Source organism: Psammomys obesus, unplaced genomic scaffold (assembly GCF_907164565.1).
Source record: "Psammomys obesus unplaced genomic scaffold, mPsaObe1.curated_primary_1811, whole genome shotgun sequence".
NCBI classification, from domain to species: Eukaryota; Metazoa; Chordata; class Mammalia; order Rodentia; family Muridae; genus Psammomys; species Psammomys obesus.
The window spans coordinates 9,665,820-9,690,274 of record NW_026596095.1 but is presented as its reverse complement, the minus strand read 5'-3'; the positions used below and the strand labels follow the sequence as shown (position 1 = coordinate 9,690,274).

At 37.6% G+C, this 24,455-nt stretch overlaps 1 protein-coding gene across 2 annotated transcripts in view; it reads left to right on the top strand.

The window, feature by feature from the left end:
* Positions 1–24,455, top strand: part of Abcd3 (ATP binding cassette subfamily D member 3) — a 56,585-nt gene that overhangs the window by 6,667 nt on the left and 25,463 nt on the right. The window contains exons 2-6 of one of the 2 annotated variants that reach the window (XM_055628107.1): positions 9,054–9,090; positions 16,711–16,809; positions 17,766–17,854; positions 22,986–23,055; positions 24,223–24,320. In XM_055628107.1, the coding sequence (XP_055484082.1) occupies positions 9,054–9,090; positions 16,711–16,809; positions 17,766–17,854; positions 22,986–23,055; positions 24,223–24,320 (393 nt within the window). The remainder of the gene's footprint in view (positions 1–9,053; positions 9,091–16,710; positions 16,810–17,765; positions 17,855–22,985; positions 23,056–24,222; positions 24,321–24,455) is intronic. The other variant, XM_055628108.1, reaches the window with a different exon arrangement.

Sequence of the window (24,455 nt, the reverse complement as noted above, 5' to 3'; positions counted from 1 at the left end):
AGAGTCTGACAGGTCCCCATGCTTAGTCTAAAAGTTATTACACCATCTAAGTTCTCAGGCGGTGCTATACCTTTAAAGAAATACATTGTGATGCTTTCTCAGGATCCACTCCTTTAGGACCTGGTGGGTAGCCTTGCCTCTCATCTTTTGGAGTCATAGTGAAGAAAAAAATTACATTTTCTTTGGAGTTATATATAGCAAATTAAGTTCATATTTATTAAAAATATTACTTCTGCATTTCTTTTGGACAGTTTTAAGAAATGTTAAGTGTTGTTTAAATGGAATTTGTACTGTGCACGAGGGTCTTAGGCCCTTGGTTAAGAAAAATCAAGACATTCTTATTAGAGTCACTTTTGTTGCAGGTATAAATGTCAAAAGGAAGCATAAGGACACAATACTTGGACTGTTAGCTGTGTTCTTCAGTGGAACCTGTAACACACATTAATATATTTGGCTAGGAACAACTATGAATGTTTGATTTGCTAATGCTACAATTTTTTGAGATAGGATCCAGGTTGTAGTCCAGGTTGGCCTTGAACTCTAGGTAGCTAAGGATGAAGACCTTGAACTCCAGAGCCTCTTGTCTCTGTCTCCTAAATTTTGGGATTACTGGCATGCATTACTATGGCTTTGTATTTTTTTTTTTTTTTTGTAAATAACATTTCTTATTCCTTTGCTAGTAAAGCAGACCTGAGTGAGCGCAACTGAATAAAATAAAATGGAAAATGGAGCTCACCCAAGCATGATCAGCTAGCATGATGCCTATGAATAGGAGTAGCAGCCTCAGCACTGTACTGGTAGCATAAGACAGACATTAAAGTGGACTGTATGATTTACTCCATGTGTAAATTATCTAGATGATGTCCTCCTTTACTTTAGGCTATATATAATGATGAGTATTTTTTTTTTCAGACCATAGTTTAATATACTTATACTATTTATTCACACATTTCAAGACAAGCTCTTATGGAACCCAGACTGGCTTTGAACTCAGTTATGTAACCTAAAGATGACCTTAATTCTTGAGCCCCCGTCTCTCGTTTCTCAGGTGCAGAGATTGTGGGCATGTGCTGCCAGCCCTATCTTAATATTTGTGTCTAATGGCATTAACAAACAGATGTGCTGTGTGGAACGGGGCAGCTTCTTAGGTCCACATTAGCTTAGCTACTGTGCTGTGTATACGCCACCCGCTGTATGCTGTCATTTTAAAAATGCTTATGAAACTTACGCCTGTAAAGTAAACTGCAGGGTTCCTTCTAAAGAAGGCAGGGATTATTTTAATGTAGGGAATAGCAGTAGACCCAAGGAAGATTTTAGAAATTAATCTTTTAGTGCTTCATTACTTTAAATATTAAACATTTTTGAATAGCAAAAGTTAAAAATTTTAAATTTGAATACCAAAGAAAAGGAGAAAGTACCTATCATTTATCACTTTTCCATTGTATTTCATTGATCCTAAAAGTAGTTTTTTCACATTATAGCATTCATTTTCATATTTCATCTTCTGAAATTAACTTGCAGAAGCCTACTGATGCATTTTCATTTTGACTAGAACAGTGTTTAGGTTGTTGCATCTCCTCGTTATTATGCATGTTTTTACCCTGTTTGTAAAAAGACTGTGTCTCAGCGCATATGCAGTTAGTTGTTAGCGTTCTTCAGTAGATCATAAGCTTAGGAAAATAAGAAATTGTAATAGAATCATATGTTTTCCTCATTCCAGACCAAGGGTTGGAGGAAGTAGGCTGACCCAAAATCAGTAGGCGGCTATAAACCCAACTTCTCAAGGGATGCTGAGGTTTTAGCCTGATAGTAGATCATCAAGAGGTCCTCTTCTTGAGAAATGAGGGGTGTGGGCCAGCTCTGAATCCCAACATATGAGAATATAGTGATGAAGGAAGACGCTGACACTAATCTCTGATGTCATATGCATGAGCATATAAACTGCACCCACACACTAACACACATAGGTCTCACACACGTACATATACAAAAAGAAAAAAAAAAGACCATTGAAAAAGAACCGCAGTATAGCATTTCAACACCACTTTTTTAGTTCAATCTCAAACACTCCTGCTAAAAAATCTCTAGTAATATATTCAGAATACCATTTTCTGCTTACCTGTGAATACAGTTATGCTGCATTAAGAAAGAGATTTAAGGTATTTTCAACTGTAGGAACCCTTTGACTTTTTTCTGCCAGTGGCTCTCAAGATAGGCTGTTTAGAGAGATGGAGGTGGGGAAGCCAGTGCCAGGTCAGTGATAGCTAAAACTTTGTGTTTAACATGGGTGCAACAAAAAGCTATCTCCTGCTTGGAGCAAGAGGGCTCAGTATGGGGCAAATATAAAACATGTCTAGTACAGTCTAATGCATGTTTGTTGTATCTTAATAGGCTAGACAGTAAGATTGGCACATGGAATGAATGTTATTTCTAAGCCAAGTGTTGTGGAAGGAAGAACAGATCATAGAAAACCCATACAACCTAAGAATTTCTATACCTGTGTGAAGAATGTTGTCTTTTGGGAGAGAACATGGAACTAGAAAGATTTAATTAACAATCTTTTAAATACGGATAGATTTCACCTTTGAGCCCAATCTTAATCTCTTTTACTGAACAGTCAAAGGTGTTCCAAGTAGGAAGAACAGCTTGAGCAGAGATGTTGAGAAAGGTCAGCAGGGACATGAATTTGGTGTTAGCACTATAAACTGTGAGTTTTTATTTTATATTTTAGGCGTGTTTTACATTTATTGCTTACATCAGTTGTTTGGGATAGTTTTATTTCCCTTTTGTGAGTGAGGAATCAAAGTGGTTTAAAGAAAATAGGTATGAGAGACCTTAAGATTGAATTGATGAGAGCGAGAGAGAGATGGACCGATGGACCAGTGGTTAAGAGCGTCTGTTGTTCTTTCAGAGGGCCTGGGTTTGCTTCTCAGCACCCACATGTTGCCCATAACCATTTGTAGCTCCAGTTCTGGGGATCTGCTGCCTTCTGACCTCATTGGGCACCAGCCACTCATGTGGTTCACAAATTATGTTTGAGCAAAACATTTATTCACATAAAAACACCATAAATCTACAAACAATTAAGATTGAATTAATCGTGGTTTGTAAGGACTAAAGGTTTTTACTCAAATTCTTTTAAATGAACTTTGATTCAAAAGAATGGTCAAGACTCATTCGTGGGCTAAAAAAGATATTAAACACAAAACAAAATTGTTAAATTTATTATATTATTAAAATATATTGGATTACTCAGCATTTTTTCATGCACCTGTGTGTGTGTGTATGTGTGTGTGTGTGTGTGTGTCTGTCTGTCTGTCTCTGTGTGCATTTGTACCATGAGTGTGGGTACTTGCGGATGCCAGAGGTGTCTGATCCTTTGGAGTTGGGGTTATAGGGAGTAGTGAACCATGTGATTGGGTGGTTCCAAACCTGCATCCTCTGGTATGTGTTCTTAACCACAGAGCATCCCTCTAGTTCTGCTTTGTGAATATTTCTCCAACTGTTTGATTATTTGATTATTTGTATTATTATTGATTATTTCAATTGTATATTTTATTTCTTTTATTAAGTTCTTTCAGGTCAGGTTCAACTTTCATAATTTCTCTTTTTTTAGGGGATAACATTAAATTTAAAAAGGTTATGAGTCTGGGGAGGTTGTGTCACATAGCTACTGTGTATTATATTCAACTAATATCTGAATCTTTACAATGTGTTAGGTTATGTTATAGGCACTGTATGTGTTTTTGCTGATGGTAACTGATGGTGATACTGTAATTTCCATTTTGAAAGCAGGAAAGCAAGGCACAGAATGATTATATAAGTTGTCCAGAGTTACACGGCTAACATATAGTATCATTGGGTTTCTGATCCAGAAATTCCTTCTAGAGCTGTAGCTAGAATCTGAACACATTTAATTTGTCTTTAAAGTGAATGTATTTTTTGTTATCACACTAGAAAAGGCTATTTTCTTTTCCTCAGTATATTCTACCTTCTTATCACATAATTTGTTTTTTTCATGGTGTTCATAGTGTCCACCTCCTATAAGTCACCTTCACACTAAATCCTGTTCAGTTTTAAGTCTCAGTTTAGATTTTGCGTGTTTCTGGAATAGAGGCTTAGGTTAAGGTTAATTTCTCGTTTCTTTGTATTTCAAAGCACTTTGCTTAGGTCTAATATGTATCTGATTTTATAGTTCTATCAGTATTTTACTCTAGCTCAATTGTAATCTCTTTGAAGCCGAGACTGTTTATGTTATGAGCCTGTAGTGTGGCGTAAGTTCTGCCCAAAGCTTATAAGATGTTTGTTTCTAATTTTTAGTTGTATATTATATATTTTCCTAATTTTAAATTAGTGTTTCTCTTAAAAGTAATTTTGTTTATTTATGGATGTCATGGGTATACTCACGTGCCACGTGTGAGGTCAGAGCACAACTTTCAGGAGTTGATTCTTGCCTTCCACTGTGGCTTCTGAGGGTTAAAGAACTGCTACCCACTAAGCTGTCCCTCAATTAGTAGTTCTTTAATTGAAAAACTTGCTCTTCATTATTTCAGTGTAAGGACCTCTTTCTGCCCAACTATGTCCGCTGCAGACCTTTCTTTCCCCACTCTACTCTCAGTGATCTGTTGGCTTTCTTTTCTCTCTCCTTCCTTTCACCGTGACAAAAAATTTGAAGAACATGATTTTGATTCCAGTGGATCAAAAGTCAATGTTTTACACTCGACATCTTCTAATTTTATGACGTGATTTCTACTGCTTTGGGATTTTAGAAAATAAAATTCATGCCCCTAAGATGAAAGAATTGCCTTTCATGAGGAATTAGAAGAATGAAATTTAATCTGTGAAAGAACTCCATAAGGAAAACCATGTTTTGAGTTAGGTTTTGGTTGTAAATAAATGGGTCTTCAAGTCTCTACTCACTGACGTAAATCTGAGTATCTGTTGTTTGCTTTATAGGAATATGTTGTTAAAAAGTTGGTGTTGGTGTTATGAAATGTGGCTGTTGTTAGCATTTGGCTTTTAAAGGTCTATATTTTTGGCCTCAGTTGTCTTCTGGATCTTTCAAGTCAGGCAAACTTAATGGAGAAAAAAAATCTTCAGAATCTTTCTGAATTTACTTGTATTGATTGTTTATTTTTAAGCACGTTAGCCATCAGTGAACGTAGTTTGTGTCCAGGTAGATGGTCTAGCATTCTGATTTTATTCACAATGAAATAAAACACTTGAATTACTTGGGAAAATGCTAGGTGGCAGGAGGAAGTGAGCCTGGCAGTTATTGTAGTTAGTGGAGCTTTATTTTGAAATAGTGCTCTTAAAAACAGCCGTGTCCTGTGTGTCTCACGAAAAAAACTGGTGTGTTTGTCCACTCAGATTGAAGGAAGCTGCGCACTCATTCACTTGTTCTGCCGGAGTTGCAGCCTTGGCGCTGGCAGCAAGCGCTTCCTGCAGTTAGCCACTTGTGTTTCTGGTTGATTGGATTTTTTAAAAAGTTTTTTCTTCATAGACAGGTTCCAGAAGTCTTGATGTGAAATCAAATTTAAAGGCGAAAACAAAGTGTAAGTTTTGAAAACACCCGCCATGTGTCAGGCGTAGTGTCAGGCGTCTGTGATATGGAGATGAGCGCGACAGGGCCGTCGCTCCCCTGCTGCTGAGGGGCAGACGCACTGTATGGATTGTCGACGAGTCCAGCAGGTACTTGATACTCTTTGCTTGAGAGGAAAAAATGGGCAAAGGAGACTTGTAAGATAGCGTTGCCGGTTAGCTTGTTATCCTGGCTGGCACAGTTTAAGACGGAAGGGAGGTATATCAATCACTTTGTCAGCCCGAAGATGTGAGGAAGGACCAATCTGACATTTATTCCAAGAAGTCAAATAACAGATGGTTGTGAGCGGCCATGTGGGTGCCAGGTCCTCGTGGCAGCAAGTAGCAGCAAGTAGTCTTAACAGCTGAGCCTTTCTTCTGGCCCTGATTTATTTTTATTTGTATTTTAATAATTTATTTAATTTTATTTTATGTGCATTGGCATGAGGGTGTCAGACCACCTGGAACTGCTTACAGACAGTTGTGAGCCGCCATGTGGCTGCTGGGAGTTGAATCCAGGTCCCTCGGAAGAGCAGACAGCGCTCCTAACCACTGAGCCATCTCTCCAGCCCCCTGATTTATTTTTGAAATAGGCTCTCATTACATAGCCCAGGTTGGCCTGGAACTCACGCCTCAGGCTGCGATTATAGGCGTGTTCTGTGACTCTTGCCTCAGAAGACTCCTCTTAAGCAACAGCACTAACATGTACAGACACAGTGCAGCGTGAGGACATGTGAAGTTAACAGCGTGTAAGTGGGAGGTGCTCAGGAACTTGTCACTTCACAGTCTAACCTGGTTAACAATAGAGTACCTTCAGCCGTAGACAGTGCTTCATGGCACCTGAGCCTGATTGGGCGGGACCCAAGTCCTGAGCTGCCTCAGTACTGCGATGTAGAATTCGGACTTTGTTCTGTAAACTGTGCTTATTTTAAAGTTTTAATTCAAACTAAACATCCTCATGATGTAAAATTAAAACAAAACAAAACAAAACAGCACAACTACTGATAGGATAAAAACCAATCTAGTTTGTTAAGTTTTAGTAGTTATGCTTTAAATGAGGAAAACAATGCTTTATGCTCTAACTGTTAAAACTTTGAAGTTATCTGTTTTGGGGAAATTTTTTTCTTATAAATTTTTTGGTGTGTGTGTGTGTGTTTTTCTCAGTTTCTCATCTTTCCAATGCATTACCTTTTTTTCCCCTTTATTTTCCCTCTTGATAAGGTGATCAACTTTGGAAAACTATGTTTTTCTAGGAAATTTTACATTCCATTTAAGTTTTTAAATTACTTTATAAGCTGTCCAGAGACAAAAGCTCCCTGTTTTAAAATTTTAATTGCTTTTTGTCTTGTGCTTTTGTATTTCTTTTATCTTTTTAGTTTTGAGAGAGGGTGTCACTGTCTTGTGGTATAAAAATAGTGGCACAAACCATTCAGACTCAGGTATCAGTTAGATATGGATGGTTTATTAGAATGCCTCTCCAAGCTGCTCGATCAGGGCCACAGTAAGGACTCGGGAGCCTAACTGTGACCTCTGCAAGGTCTCACAGCAGGGCTTTTATAGAAAAATAACCAAATGCAAGAGACATGGGCAGTACAAATCAATGTTACGTTTTTGGTAAACTCGACAAAGTATGATTAGCTGACCTTTAGGCTGATTGGTTCTAGCTGAGGTGAGTGAGGGTCTTCCAGAGTGCAGCCCAAGTGCAATCGAGTGTAACTCGAATGTAGCCAAGTTTGAGTTATGACTCTGTTGAATCTTTAAAAGGTCAGCTATGAACAGCTGCTTCCAGGAAGCAGGGTTGAAAAGTTTAAAATTTTGAACAGAATTTCACCTTAGCAACAAAATGGAAGCTGAATACAAAGATGACTACAGCTTTGCCTCAAAGAGCTACAACAACTGTGTACCCCAGGCTGGCTTCCTGGTCCTGACTCAGTCTCTATGGTTTTGGGATTTAAGGCAAGCACAGCCTTTTGTGGCCTATATTCTTCCTTTGGTATTGGACTACCTGGTGCTTTATTTCCTGAAGAACTAGCTCTTGGATTTTTATTGCTTAAGGTTGACAGTTTTTCTGTGGATTGTATTTTGTTAGGTCAAATGAGAGTAAGGTATTTGTTCTAAACAGAGAATGCTGTAGAAACTTAGAGAAAGTGGTTGGGATTGCTGATTGGTGGTAGATAAGAGAGAACGGGCACCATTTCAAAATTCTGATTCCATTTCCCTGGCTTATATACCCACAAGTAGAATTGCTACTTGTAATTTTTTTGGGGGGGGGGAAATCTGTGTTTTCTTTTTAATGATTTTATTTACATTCTTGCTGGCCGTACAAGAGTTCCCTTTTCTGTATATTTTTACCATCATTGTTATCTTTTGTTTTTCTGGTAATAGCAATCCTAGTAGGTATCTCATTGTAACCCTTAAAAATGTATTCATTGGTTCATTTACTCATTCATTCATTTTTATTTATGTGTGTACCTGTGTGTCTCTTTGAGACAGCTAGCTTATTTGGTTACTTATGTGATTGAAGGTATTGATTCTGAGCAGTGAGCTGGAGGATAAGTAGGTTTTTCTAGTGTGATGGCTAATCTCATTTGTCAGGGTGATTGGTTAGAAGACAGAATCCAGAACTGTCTATGAGGGCATTTCTGAGGGGATTCACTGAGGTTTGACCTGCCATGAATCTAAGAAGCACCACCCAACAGACTGGGAGCTTAGATGGGACAAAGGGGTCAAAGGAAGCTCACTGTCACAGGCCCTCTCACAGCCTTCATGGTGCATGCTGCTCTGCTGTCATGCCTTCCTGCCATGTGGGACTGAAGCCTCTGAAACTGAGACAAAATCAGTCTTTCCTTGAGTTTCCCCCAACCTCCAGGTGTTCTAAGTCTCAGCACATGCAGCTTTGTGTCAGCTTGTTAAAATCCCATTGGCTAGCAGTCAGTGTGATCAGGCTTTGATTCAAGAGTGGGTAGGTAGATTGTCACCATACTGTGGGAAGATTTACAGGAAAAAAGTGTACATGATGTGTGGGAGTTTACACATACACATGCACTTACACACACACACATATACACATGCATGCACGCACACACCTCTTCATACTAGTAACCTAACATTTAATAATTACTTCCTCTAAACAATACTAGTACAGATTAAATATGTCTGCTCCGGAATTATCTGAAATAATGAAACTTTTTGAGCATCCTGGGTTATTGTTTTTGGTAAAATGTTTATAGCAGATATTTTAAATAAAAAAAAAAAACCTGAAATCTGAAACACTTTGGGGCCCAGGCATTTCATATAGCAGACTTTAAAGAGGCAACTGAACTATTCTTCATGAATGAATTTTGCTTCTCTTGGTTATGAAAAAAGAAAATGACCATTTGAAGAATTTTATATATTTTTTGACATCTTAGAATAATTTTAATTATGGAAGCATATAGCAAATAAAGTAAAGCTCTTTTATTTTTCCTTTGCAGTAAGAAAAGTGGAAAACCGCCATTACAGAATAATGAGGTAAAAAAAATTTAAGTAATCTACTTTTGGGGATGGTTTGCATTATTTAATTAATTTTGTTGGATAATTTTGAATTAGAATTGAAGTGAGAACTTTAGAGTTAGAATGCAGTTTTTAAAATATCCCTTCCAATCTACTACATATAAGAATTTTATTAAAGGAATTCTCTTTAATAGTCCCACCTAGTGGCTTCAAGTATTAATTGTATCAGTTCATGGAAAACACTCTTCTAAGGAGACAGTCATAACTCTGTTCGATTTAGCTTGTGATACAGTTTGCTGGCCATGTAGCTTTGCTTTTCTTTTTATTGAGACAGTGTCTCACTGTATGTATAGTTTTAGATGGCTTTAAACCCTTCATCCTCTAGCCTCAGCCTCCTTAGTGCAGGATTTAACATGTGTACCACTATGATAAGGAACGTTTTCTTTAAATATTTACCATATGACATTTTAATCTTTTAAAATTTCTGTATACATGCTCCTGCACTTAACGTAGAATTTCCTTAGACCCTGTGCTTAAAATGAATGTAATTACCTACAGGAGGTTTAACTAGCATGAGATACATCAGTACTGTCAAATTCATGGCATCAGCTTTGCTATTGAAACATCGTGGTGAACATTTGTTGAAAGAAGAAAAACAAAAGCTAAACCAACCTCATGGTCTAGGGGTTATTTTAGTCTTGTAAGGATCTGTTCCTTTAAAATAGTGGTTTTAAAATATAAAACAAAGTAAATTATTCTCAACATCATGGACATGTCCATTGTACTTGTAAGTTTAAAGAAAAATCACCTTTTCATATGACTTAGTTAACTTGGAAAGGAATAGAGTGTGATGAAGTTGCATAGAAGAAACATGCCATGACTTTGACTGTCCTTGTGGCTGAGGTGATGACGTGATTCATCTTGTGTGTTACGGTGTTTTCAGTCAGAATCAACTGAATATTATTTCCCTTAAAGCCAGCCAGATCTGATCAACAATAAAGGACCAACAACCTAAATTGCTTTTCTTAAAAATTAATTTTCTCCCCTTAAATACCATGCCTAGTAGCACTCACTCCTTATACCATCGTTTTCCAGCCCTCGCAACCACTGAGCTACTGTTTGTCTATTGATTTGCCTGCCTTGTGGCATTTCATATTAACAGAATCATTCAATATGTGTGGTTCTTTAGGCCTTTCACTTAGCATGATGTTTCCAAGGTTTCTTCATGTTCTTACTGTTTCCATAATCCACTCCTTTTTATGCTGAATGGTATTCTGCTGATAGGTTATACCACCAGGTAAGGGATTTTCACATTGCTAACATGAGCATAAGAGATTATGAGTAATACAGCTGTGAGTGTACCAGTTTTGAAGTTGGTCTATGCTTTTATTTCTTTTGGATGGTCTACAACTTAGTGTGGAATTTGGGCTGTGAAGTAACTCATTTGGCATTTTTTTTTCTCAAATAAATGTTATTTATCCCTGTGTCAACTTACTGGCTTTTATGTCTGTACTATTAGCTTAGTTTTGAATGTAATGCTAATACCTAGTATTTTATTAACATATATTGCAAGTTTAATTTGCCTTCTTTTTCTTCCTTAAAATTATTGCTAGAATTGACTAAGCACCAAAGTGATGATTACCCTGTTACATCCTTTAAGTTCCCTGCCACCTGTTTTCTCTATCTCTGTCTCTCTGTCCACTGTGACTGTATCCAAGTAGCAAAACTTGTATTTCTCCATGAAGGCCACTCTCCCCACCCCTCATGTAGACTACGCTGGCCTTAACTCACAGAGTTTTATCTACCTCTGCTTTCTGGGTGTTGGATTTAGAAGCAGGCACCACTCTGCCTGACCTTCTAGTAATGTTTTAAGATAAAGATGAAGTTAGGAGGACAACTTGAGGGAGATGGTTCTCTTTTTCCACCAGATGGGTCCTGTGGGTTGGACTCAGGTCATTGTGCCTGTTGGCAGGTTCCTTTACCCACTGAACTGTCTTGCTTGCCCTGTATTAATTTTGTTGTTGTTGTTGTTGTTTTTGCTATGTGGTCTTACTGTATGCCTAACTCCAGACTTCTGATACTCCATCCCCATAATCTCTCACATCTAAATTGTCTATCTGCAATGTATCTTAAGTTCAGCTAATTTCTTTCCACTTATTTTGTATTTTCCCCTTTTTTGTGTTAACATATAAAATTATTTGTAGGTTATATAGTATAATCAAGGTTGATTTAAGTTTGGTAAGCAATTGGTAATTGAAAGGATACATACTTACACTACACTTGTATTAGGTACTTTTGGTAGCAGTGGTAGGAGTTACAGAAGGAAGAGTTTATTTAGGGTTACACTTCTAGAGGGGGAGTTCATAATAGCAAGGAAGGCATAGTAGCAGGCAGCTAGAGCAGGAAGCTGGCTGGTAGTGTTTTTGCCACACAGGAAGCCAAGAAAGAAAACTGGAAGTAGGTTGAGCAGATATTCTCAAAGCCTGCTTCCAGTAACTACTTCCCCCAAGAAAACTCTGCCCTCTGCAGGCTCCAAACTTCCCCACCAGTACCACCAAACAGGGACCAGGCATTCACATAACTTAGCTTATGAGAGACATTTCACATTCAAAGTTCCATAATATTGCATTGACAAGTTAGGCAGTGCACGGATATGCTAGGATGAAATGTGGTAGGAAATGTCCCAAATACTAACAGTTGAAGGCTCCAGATGGTAGATATGGAGCTCTTTGCTGATCAGAATTTAATTTTTCCCCCTAAAGTGAGTGTTATTCATGAGAGAAAACAACTAAAAATGTTTGTATTGAAAATAGTACAGTTTATTTTATTTTAAAATATTTAACTTGATGGCACACACAGTATGAAGGTACATACTGCTGCAATTTGGTATTTAGCATTCTTTGTGCTTATTAGTTAGTGTGTGGGTATGCGTATACCTTACCAACAGTGTACATAGAACTATTTTACATATTTAGGAGTTTTATTGATTTACTGGTAAAGTGAAAGGCACACCATTCTATGCTTTTTAGCGCATCCATGTTGAAAACAGAGTCTACTTAATGTTGATGTAGTTGCTCAGTTTTTGAGATAAAGTTTTACTCTGTAGCTCAGGCTAATCTGAAGCTTACTATGTTGCTGAGGGTGGCTCTAAACTTGGGGTCCTCCTTCCTGACCCTGAGAGAATTTGGATGACAGGTGTGCATCATCATGCTTGCTGTAAGATCTGTTTAATTTGTTTGTCGGATAGTTCTCTGTTTTATAAGTGTCGCTGCTCTCTAACTCTACTTTCTGTTGCAAGGATGTGAACTGTTTCCTCTTATAGTAAGGTCACTGTATTTTGTGTAGAATGGTTTTGGTTTTATAGTATTATAAACTATGCCATTTTCCCCACTAATGTTGCTGAATATGTGTATGGGGATATCTGGAAGTTAAAATTCTTAAAATAAATTTGCTAAATTATTTTATATTTTGATAAATGATACATAATTGTTACAGTTTGCATGCTCGTTTACAACATACAGCAACACTTTAGTCATTACTGAAATGTTTTTATTTGACTGTTTCAAATAGCTTTTATTTGCGGTTTTTATACTTCACTTTTCTAAGTTGGCTCAATAAGCGTAGGAGCTTCTCATTGGTCCTTAACTTCATTGCTTTTTATTTTCTTAGTTGTATGAAATTTATTACTTCAGCTTCTTAAATGATCTTTATCTAATGTTTTATTTTCTTTTATGATTTTCATGTTAAATATATCACCAGAGTTTTTAGGTTTTTTTTTTAATACTGAAAAATAGTTTATGACAAAATACTGAGGCTTCATAGTGAGACCCTTCCCAGTTAACTGCTGCTTTTTAGTTTTTTATTTGTTTAGTGTTGGCAGCAAACTTCCTGAGTGCTGGGGCTTGTACCATCATACATGGCTTAAACCTGTGTCTGCCTGTCTGTGTCTTTGTCTTCTCTTTCTTTCCCTCTCTCAGTTGGGTAAAATAGTTAAGCTGCTAAAATATAAAGTGCTTCATTATTCTTTCATTATATTTATTTATTTATTTGGCTCCTTTATAGTACCATTTCTTGGGGTCAGCTAGAAATAGGTAGTCCTAAGTTTCTGCAGGTAGGTGGTCATTTTAACTCAGAATTCTGCTTACATTTCAAGTCGGAAGCGGGAGAGGCTATTGAGATAACCGTGCAGTGAGTACCGACTGTAAGTGGAGGAGGGAGGGCAGTGGGCGAAGCCTGACTTGAAAGTAGGTAATTCACTGTGGTGGCTGTGCAATGCTTAGCCTGTTCTCATCCTGCCTTTTCGTAGTTTGGAGAAATAAAAAGAGGTTTAGGTTGAAGTTAGGAAGTTTGGCTGCAAGAGAATGGTCTGGCTCAACTAATAGACTGAGTAGAGTTTTGTCTGTCCTTGTTACTAGTAGGTCACTGTCCTTTGGATTAGAGCCTGGAGGAGATGTTGAGTGGATGAAGTAGCCTGGGCCTGGAACTCATAGGAGGTGGTTTGCAGTTGAGCTGTTACTTCTCTTGCTGTGACAAAATGCCTGGCAAAGGCAAGCTTAGGGGGAGTTCTCTTTGGCCCACAGTCTGAGGGTGTAGTCTGCTTAGAAAGACAAAGAAGAGTCTTAGGGCTTGAGCGTGAGATGCTGGTCACACTGCACCTCAGCGAGGGAGCAGACAGCTGGATTCTGGGGCCCAGCTCACTTTCTCCTTTTCTTCACTTGAGACTTCAGTCCGTGCAGCGGTGCCACCCACAGGTAGCGTGGGCCCTCCTCTCCCCCCTAGTCTAACCTGGAGACCCCTGCACACATGAACCCAGGAGTGTGACTCCTAGGCAGTTCTACGTGCTGTTAAGTTGACCTCGGTATTAAGGATCACAACTTCCTCTGAAGACAAAAATGCAAATCTGATCCCGAGTTCTGTTTAATGCTGTGTTCAGACTTCTGTATAGTGTGTGTGTGTGTGGGGGGGGGGGGTGCACACGCATATGTATGAGCCAGGACAACTTTGTGTGTGGGGAGGGGGGAAGGGGTTGTGCACACGCATATGTATGTGCCAGGACAACTTTGATGTTGGTTGACTTTCCACCTTATGTGCGTTGCTAACTTGCACAAGTTCCCTTACCTTCTGCCAGCCTGAGATTTCCTTTATTCTATAATTCTGAACTATACTTACTGCCGGTTAGGGGTGTGTTTCTGTGTGTTTAAATGTACTTAACACAGTGTGCAAACTAGGAAGGTAGTTTGTTTTTTTTTTAACTTAATTTTAATTAATTGTTTATTTACTTAAAATGTATGAGTGTTTTTGTATCACATGCATGCTTGATTTCCACAGAAGTCAGAAGACAGCATTGGATCTCCTGGAACTGGAGTTATGGATAGTTGTGAGCCATCATGTGGGTACTGGGAACTCAGGTCCTCTGCAAGAGGAACAAGTATTCTTCCTACTGAGTGGTATAGCCAGCCCCTGTTTAACAGTTATTTAGTTATTGCTTTAATTAAAACATTTATGCAAATTCTTGTGCAGTAGTAGTTACTCTATCAAGGGCATTTGTTGTGACTGTGGGGATCTGGAAAGGGCTGGGCCCGGTATTCTGGGGTAGCTTGGGGTTTTTAGGTTTCTGTTTCCTAGTCTTCCAGTCTAAGGATAGTTGTTGATTATTAACATTTAATATTGATTCATGTTTTAGTTAAACAGCAGTTATTCCTAAACCAGCTATATACCCAAATCACCACAGTGACTAGAATTTATTTAATTAACCTAGAGCACAGTGCTGGACAATAATTACTTCATCCTAAACCCACAAGCCCACATAGCTTCCCCCCTTTCAGATTTCCTTCATTATATGTGCTTTGTAGGCATATCTTAGGTCTGGTTCATTTCTCCTGATATTTCCGGGTCCTCTCCTCAGATCTTTCCTCCTACTCTCTTCTTTTTCCTCCCGTCCGGACCAGGATGTCTCATCCTATCCTTTCCATTGCTCAGCATTGGGGCTGGTTGTTTTTATTGGCAGTACAGAGAACAAATGGTGGCGTGTTTACACAAACTTGAGACAGGTGATGCAATGCCATGTCCAGATTGAAACCAGAGAGTGGGGTAGAGGTATCAGCATTTGAATGAACAAGGGCAAATTGTATACATTCCACAGAACATTACACCAACAGGCAGAAAACACTCCTCCCAAAAGCTGTAGATGCCACTTTCTTTTTAGCTTTACAGATGACTGAATTTCTGTGTCCTTGCAAAGATGACAACATGTCTCTAAGGGAAAAGCCATTATATTTTCTCTTAAATCTCTGTCCTACGAACAGATTCTTGATCCTTCTGTGTCCTTTAGGCTCTGTCGTTTGTAGCACTCCTACCTTTTGTCATTTGTGTTCTCTTCAGAATCTTGATGCTAAGTATGCACACCAAGCGTCCTTCCCAGAACTGTGTGTGCACACGCAAGCTTGCTCTTCCTCGTGCTTTAACCTTTCTTTCTCCACTTTTATCACTTTAAGTTGAGATCTTTCTATCTAAATTATTCTTTTTTTCTTGACTTTGGCTAGCCAATCTGTATTTACTTCTAAATTTACTTTTGTCTTTATTCCCTTTATTAGAAATGAATTGCATGTAGTAATGAGCTTAAGAATTTATGAGTAAGAATCTGCAGATTGCATAGTGGAAACATAATATGATAAATCTAGTAATCCAGAAAGTGGTTTCTCTTTTCTTCTTTTCTCTTCTCTTCTTTTCTCTTCTCTTCTTTTCTTTTCCTAGACAGGGTTTGCTGTGTAGTCTTGGCTGTCTTGGAACTCACTCTGTAGGCCAGGCTGGTCTTGAACTTGCTGCCATTATATCTTGAGTGCTGGGATTAAAGGTGTGAGTCACTGCTCCCCAGCAGAAGTTTCTTGAAATTTGGGAAAATCATGTTCAGGATTTCTAAAAAAGTTTTTATTTATCAAGAAGTGGAAGCTAGGGGCACAGGACAGTTTGTGTGTGTGGGGGGGGGGAGGGGTACACACCTACCATGCAGGAGATCTTGGCTTTAATCCCTGTCACTGCAAAAGATAAAACAACCAGCAAATACTTGACCACTTCTTGCTCGGCACTTCTCAGAGTTTCAGCCACGCTGGCCACTTTGTTGTTGCTGAGTACTTTGACATGGTTGCTTTCACTTGCTTTATATTTGCTGATGCTCTTCTCTAAGAGAGATACCTTATTCCTCTTTTCACCTTTTAGGTAATTCTGTTTTCTTGGAATCTTTTTGAATACGGAGAGCTGCTCAAGCATGCATTATAAATTCAGCTGTCCATTTTAATAGTTGTCTGCAGTTACATGAAATATGGCTCTGTGATCACTATTCATCAGTTACAGCTGTCTTAAGTTTGGTTCTGTATCATTGTGGTTTGCTGCAGCCCTCTTATGAGTGGTTCTGTAATTACTTTCATTTGTTGCAGCTATCTTAATATGGCTCTATAATAACTGCATTTGCTGCAACTCTATTAAATTTGGCCCTTTAATCATTGTGCATTTGTTGCAGCTATCTTAAAAGTGACTGTAATCACTGCATCTGTTGACAGCTATGTTAAATATGGCTCTGTAATTACTGCACATTTGTTGTAGCTACCATCTTAAAAAGGTCTTTTTCCTCTCTACATGTAGAAAGAAGGAAAGAAAGAGCGAGCTGTGGTGGACAAAGTGTTTTTATCAAGGCTCTCCCAGATCCTGAAAATCATGGTCCCTAGAACATTTTGTAAAGAGGTAAGTCTGGAATTACAATACTATGTATTCAACTTTCCATATTCATGAGTATTGAGCAATCAGTCATAGCAATTCAGGTAAGTTTTTTTTGTTGTTGTTTTTTTTTTTTTTTTTTTTTTGTGAAGAAAGAAGGCTATTAAATTTGTCCCTAAACTATCACCAGTACTGCTGATATAACATTCCTTACTCACTTTTAACACCATTTTACATAGTAGAAGCATACGATAATTTTTATTTTGTTCTGCTGGATCATCGATCATCACCTGCATGCTTCATGTGGTCTTAATTTTTTTTTTTTTTGTCCTTAGCCTTCATCCTCTCCTTTTTCTTTTGGTTTGTTTAATGTATTGCTCATGCCACATCTACTTTTGTTATTCTAGATTTTACCTTTCTCTCACTTCCTCAAAGCTAGAAAACTCTTATTTGACTAAATTTGTTGCTTTTCTTGTATAACTTTTGCCTTAAAAGCTCAAGTTGAAAACTCTGGGAAAACCTGGATGGTATTTGAGACTATTTATTTAACAAACTGAATTTCATTATTCAACTTCTACAAAATTTTAAGCTTTGCTTGTTGCTCAATTAACACAATAACCATTACCAGTGTTCTTTATTAACGTAGCATATTTAAAATAAATAAGAAAATCATAACATACCTACTCAGATAATCTTGTTACATGTCTAATTTCTGCCATTGACTTTTTGTGTGAAAGCAAGTTACCTGATTTGCCTTTGGATTTTGGGTAAGAAAGACTAAATGATCTATAAGGTCTTTAACATATATGTTATAATTTTAAGTTCCTTTTAATTTCTAGTTAAGACTTATTATAGATAAATACACATAAAATGTAAATACATATTGTTAGAATAAAACTCTGAAATTTGAAACCAAAAACTTCATCGAGTTAATGTTCCTTTTAACATTCTGAAATGTATTTAGTTTACCTGGTTTATTTTAGACAGGCTACTTGGTACTTATTGCTGTTATGCTGGTCTCTCGGACATACTGTGATGTTTGGATGATTCAGAACGGGACACTCATTGAAAGGTACTTGTTCATTCACTTTTTTCTTGTGTGTGTGAACAGTAGTTTGCCTTGTATTTAAGCATTGCCATTATAAGAAAAAAATAGGATAAAATATACTGGTCCAGTTATGTGTGTGTTCATTTACATAAACCGTTTTTGGGGTATTTTCTTTGTTGACTGTGATAGTGATGGGAGGGATGTGTGCCAGTGAACAGGAGAAACTCTGAATCGGGCCTGCAGAGCTGACAGTGGGTAAGGGTAAGCCTGAAGCTGAGATGTAGCGCAGCAGTGTGTTACAAGAGCGGGCAAGTGTTGAGTGTCTAAGGTCAATAAAATGATGCGCAGCAAAATGTCAAAACACTGGTGAGTCACATGGTGTGTGTCTACTATAAGGAAAAAACCCAGACTTCTCTGATTCAGAAGTTAATTTCTCATGTTTTTATTATATATATTTCCAACATTATTGTAATCACTGCAATTGAAAATTTTGACTTTAAAGTTGAAAAATGGCAGTTGTGATATCTCAGGTTGTAACACTTATTAAGGAAGTTACTATTATAATATGAATGATAAGGTAAAGTTTTTATTGGAATTCTGTTTGGCAGTGTGCACTGCTTTATCAGATATGTATTAAAATACATAATCTAAGGTAACTTTTTTGGATAATGTCCCCATACTTTTAAAATCTTCTAAAATAACGTTTTCCATTTATATCCTTCATCTGCAGGAAGGATGCTTTACGCCCGTGTTTTTGGACTCATTTGCGTAGGAAAGTGAAAAAGTGTGCTTGAGATAAAAGCCCTTTGTGAACATGTGTGGATACATTTAATAGGCTTTTGAATCCAACCCAGGGCTCCCTGAAAGGATGCCTGTTTCTTTTTGTAGGTGTGTGGCTTTAGAGTGGGTTTGTTCACTACTTGGTAGAGAGAAGTCACTTGTTTCTCTCTCACAGTGTTTGGTTGTCAGGATTTGTTAGTTATCAATCCTCCGTTTTGTTGGGATATAAGCTACCTACAGCATGTGCTTTGGTAGTTGCTCTTTGTCCTGCCGTTCTGTTTGCCCACTGTTCTGACTCAAGGAGTTTCACATTATTGTAAAATCTCCTCAGCACATAATGTAGGATTGCCGAGCACACCAGGAAACCTAATTTTACAGCCTGGTTTTCACCAGCATCCTGTGCCTCTGTAGTTTCCTCTGTGCCTGAATCTCTTCTTGTTATTTTCCTGTTTACTTTCTCATTTTGGTAGACACTGTCTTTTTCTGAGAAAGGGCCAAGGAAAGTAAAATTTTGAGCCCTTGTGGATCTGAAAATGTCTTTCTTCTATGCTCATACTTCATTGATGATTGAGCTGTGCATTCCAGTTTGAAAATCCTTTGTCATCAGACTTTGAAAGTGTCAGTTCTCAGCTTGGCTGCAGGATGTAGAATCATCGGCCCATTTGAAGAATTGCTAATGCCTGGGCCTCACACAGGAGTTTCTGTTTTATGTAGCTGTCACAGTTTGGGATATCAGGTGATTCCAATTTGCAGCAAGTTGCAAAAACTACCTATCATGTCTGACACTTTAATTCTATTATCTAGAAATGTTCTCCACACTTATTTTCCAGATAATTTTTGGTATAATTTTATTTCCAAGAACCATCTTTTGTAGGGATCCTCATTTTTATAGTACTCATACTTTTAATTAAGGATTTTTTTTTTCATTTCTGAAGCCATTACTTTTTTTCTCAGTTATTTTGTTTGTTTTGTCATTTAGTACTCAGCATTCTGTGTCCTATAGTCCTTTTTCATGTTGGAGAATTTTCTCAAGCAGCTTGTGACTCTTGGCTACAAACTCACACTTAAAAGTGACAGCTTTAAAAAAAATACGTAGGGTTTGTTGATCATCTAGTCTCCATTGAATGGTCTCTGTGCATGTGTGAGCATGTGCTGTAATATTTTTTGGTCATGCTCTGTTTATGTACGCTATAAGCCCAAGTAATTTGAGGCCTTAGTATTACAGATATACAGAAGACATTTCTAACCTTACACGTGATTTGTAAACTTTCTTATCTTTCTATGATAATTTTATTTATAATTTTAAGTATATCTCCAGTTGTTATTTCACAAATGACATTGTATTTATGTGTGGTAAAAAAATATGCAGTTTATGCCAACTACAAATATTTATATTAAGTATCTAATAGAATCACATAAAGATTAAATACTAGTTTATCTCTGAAAGACTAGAATGAAAGTTTTTTTTTCTTTTAGATGTTATAAATCATGCTTCTGTAATCCAAAACAGTAGTTTTTATATAGTAGGGGTTTCTATTTTTTGTTGAATTGGTTTTTTACATGCTTTCTAACATGGAAAGTTCATTGGCCAGAGCGGTGGTATACAACCTCACTGATGATGACGGACATACGCCAGTTCAGAATTCTGTTACTCAGCCCAGCGTTCAGTCATAAAAATGAATTGTGAAACTAAAAAAAATAATCTATAAGTTTTCTTGGGGGGGAGGTATTTTATTTAAAACAATTCTTTCGGAGTTGGGTGTGGTGGCATATTCCTGTAAGTTTTGAGGAGTCTGAGGCAGGAGGACTGCAAATTTGGGGCCAGCCTGCACTCTTCTTCTAAGAGCCTGTCTAAAATTAAATAAAAATCATAATAATTTCTCACTGAGGGTGGGCCTTGAGGCTCCAGGAGCCTACGCCATCCCTCATTAGTGTCCTCTCTTTCTCTGCCTCTTTCTCCACGTCTCTGGTCACGCATCTCTTCACAGCGGTAGAAACAGTAACTGCCATAACTTTCTCTACAGTTTTGAGCTTCAGTCACGTATGAGACGTCAACACTTGGTTAAATACACACGTTTATTAGTTGCTTAGTTGAAAATAGTTTAATTAATGCAGAAATTTTTTTATTTGAAAAATTAACACATTTTTTGATTCAATATTAAAGTTAATATTGTGAATGAATTTATCTGTTCTGTTTTGTCTCATCTAAGTAGGTCTAGAGTTTCCAGGAAATTTGTTAGCGTTATTAATGTGCTGCCTTTTATTCTCCCTCGTATTTGAGACTTCCTGTTAGTGATGGCCAAGTGTGTAGAATGGGCCAATTGTAATAGGACAGACATCTGTAAGGGTGAAACTATTCGTGACTGCGGCTGCTTCGTCCAACTATGCGCACGTTTTATTTTCATCTATTTTGCTACAAGCGTTATTTTTAAAGTACCAGTCTTTACAGTGTCTTTGAAGGTCTGGGAGTAACAGTGACTTGGTGACGCTTTAACTGTCTCTCGTTTGCAGTGGGATAATAAGCAGAAGTGTGCCTCTATTCAAGGGACCGTTTTTTAAATTTATAGCAGCGACTCCATTGGTAAACAGTGCACAACCATGCATGGGCGGCGTGTGCCGGGCCAAAATGTGATGTATGCTTTCAAGTGTTTCACAGCTGGGCAGCACCAAAGCGCTTTGCTTTTCTGTCGTTTGATTGAGTTTTAACTGGATGTGGAAGCTTTTACACTGTCCTAATTGCTTCTTGTTTCAAGTGGAATTGTTGCTACAAGCGGTATTTTTGTACTGTAACATTTTTTTCTTATAGTTCAGCTTTTTAAAAGACTAGTATTGCTTTCTCTTCAAGAATTATGGAAAAGTTGTATATTTCATTTTTTCTGCTAGTATAAGGTAACCTTTCTTAAAACTTTGTTTTTTTTTTTTTCAAGGAAATAGGACATGCTGTAAAGCCCTTTAGATTTTTATATATTAAAATTTTTGAGAAGATCTTTGCTAAAGCTTTATTTAATCCAGATTTCCCCGTTTATTCACATATTTACTCATAAAAAATTATTTACTTATCATATGCCAGTCAGGTATTTGGGAGATGTAGGCAAATTCTCAATATATATATAATTACATTTGGGAATATTAATAAAAATTTTCTGAGAAGAAAGTTGTGTAACCGTACACGTATATCTCTTTAACAAATATGTATGCATAATAAACTCCTATCATCGTGGCTTTCAGGCTCTTATTAGGATTTATTTTTATTTTATGCATATGGATTTTCCTGCATGCATGTGTCTGCACAGTATGCGTGCTCGTGCTTGCAGAGGCTAGAACAGAGTTACAGACAGTTGTGAGCTGCTGCGTGGGTGCTGGGAGCCACACCCAGAAGAGCAAGTGCCCTTTACTGCTGAGCCAGCTCTCCAGCCCTGGATTTCAAACTCTTAAATGAAGCAGTAGAGCCCTTATTTTAGATTATTAGTATGTATTTTAAAAGCAGGTAAATATTAAAGCAGACAAAAAGCAGGTCAAAGAGGAACTGTTCTGTTGAACTGTGTCGAGGAACCCGAAGCTTTCACAGACTGATTCTGACGCTTCTCATGTGCCAGCGAGTCTCAGCAGTGGATAGCCAGGACCCACAGTGGTTTAAGTCTCATTACTCACCCTAGAATTTCTTTCTTTCTTTTTTCTTTTTCTTTTTCAAAGACAGGGTCTCAGTATGTAGCCCTGTCTGACCTGGATCTCAATATGTAGGCCAGGTGTCCTCAAATTCCCAGAGATCTATCAGCCTGCCTCTGCATGCTGGGATTAAAGGTGTGCACACACCATACTTTCTTTTTAGGTAAACCTTTATTAGAGTCTAGTTAGGCTGTCTTGGGTTTCTTATACTCCATTGATGGAAACATTGCATAGTTCCAACAAGAACTTTAGGACCTACAAACCTACACTGCTTACTCTCTGGCTTCCAAGCTGGCTGAGGTAGACCTCCTTAGTCTTTTTACCATCATTAGTTCAGTGAGAATCAAGGATGCTAAAATATTTAAAACAAGCAAATACTACTTCGGTTTATCTGTAATGTCCCAGAATTCCTGGGTGCTGTAACTCAGAACCTTGCATATGCTAACTAAGTACATGTTTTAACTCTAATGTCTACAGTGAGTACATCTGTAACTCTTAGCTACCATTTTTCTCCATCTTGTCATTTGCATAGTCCAGTTCAAGCAATCTGTTAAAATGTTTCAAAGCTAGATATGTTTGTAAGATTTTTTTATATTTTTCCTTATCAGTGATCCAGTAGCAATCCCCAAGAATGGTTTTAGAGTTCTCCGTTTTCTAGTGTTACATTTGGCTTCTTTGCAACTAATGCATTGCATGTGCTGGTTTGCAGTGGCATCATTGGGCGTAGCAGTAAAGATTTCAAGAGATACTTATTCAACTTCATCGCTGCCATGCCTCTTGTAAGTGTACTTTAGAACTCTTCTTCAGGAGAAATTTATACCTCATTAAATCTTGAATTTGTACTTACTAACTTTAAAGATTTGTGATAATAAATTCTAATTTTGTGGCTTGTAGTCTTAATTTTTTTCAGGGTAAACCTTTATACTTAACAGAAATTTTAAAGCAATTGTTTGGCTTGATTTTATTTATGTTGGTGTGTGTTTAATACCTTTCCCCATATAAGTATGCCCTCCTCTGTTTTCTCCTTTTTTCCCCTCTGTCTCTGGCTTTCTCCCCTTGGTCTCCCTTTTTTTCCTTTCTCTCTCTTTTTTTTCCTTTCAACTCTTTCCTGACCAGGTTTTCCCCAGTGTTTAACCATATTCTGTTAAATGGCACTAGGACCCCTCTCCCACTTGGGACAGCTGAAAACATCTCTAGATTGTGATATTGGGAGTAAGATGGGCAAATCACTTAGGAACTATTGATTGAAAACAAACAATTGTGACTTGAACCACCGTTAAAGGAGATTTTATTATCTGAATTTACTTAGAAATTAGTTTAACTTAAAACCTAAGTGATTTTCTTACCTTGGTCTTTTTTTTTTTTTTTTTTTTTTTATTTTCATGGTCCAATAAGACTTTTAATGACTAGATTTGGGAGGAGAAACGAGAAGTTTGCTTGTGAAATCTAATTAAATTCTACTTTAATACAGTTGAGGATGGTCATACAGAAGTTTTAGACCTTTCAATTAGAAAATTAATATAGGCAACAGGAATCAAAGGTTAAAAAACTCACACTTTACAACCAGCAACTCGGGGACTGTGACTGGAACCCACTGTCTAGGCTGGCGAGTTGAAAGTAGAGCATGGGCTGGGACTTGACTACAAGTGTCTGAATTGTACGCTCTCTATTAGGTTGAAATCAGAAAGTTTTGCATTTTTGGCTACCCTGAAAGGGTCTCAATAATATTTTAAATTTAAGCTCCAAGTAAGAGTCCAAATAGGGTAATTAAGTGCATGTGGCTTAGCTTGTTGTTTTTGCATTGTTATAAAATTTAAACAAAACAGAACTGAGCTACAATATGGCCTGTAAATTATGAAAATCGGAACTTGTAGATACAGAAAGTAAGTTACAGCTTAATCAGTAGAAGTGGGAACAAAACCACTAATGCTCTCTTGTTGCTGCAGATCTCTCTGGTCAACAACTTCTTGAAGTATGGGTTGAACGAGCTCAAACTGTGCTTCCGAGTAAGGCTCACTCGATACCTCTATGAGGAATACCTCCAGTAAGTGAGACTCTGATGTTTAATTAGAAATGTTTAACTTGACAGCAGTGTTCATATTAGACATTGTGCTCGTTTATTGGATTGTCTTCTAGGTAATTGGCTCTTAGACTAGGTGCACAATGGGAGTGACCTGTC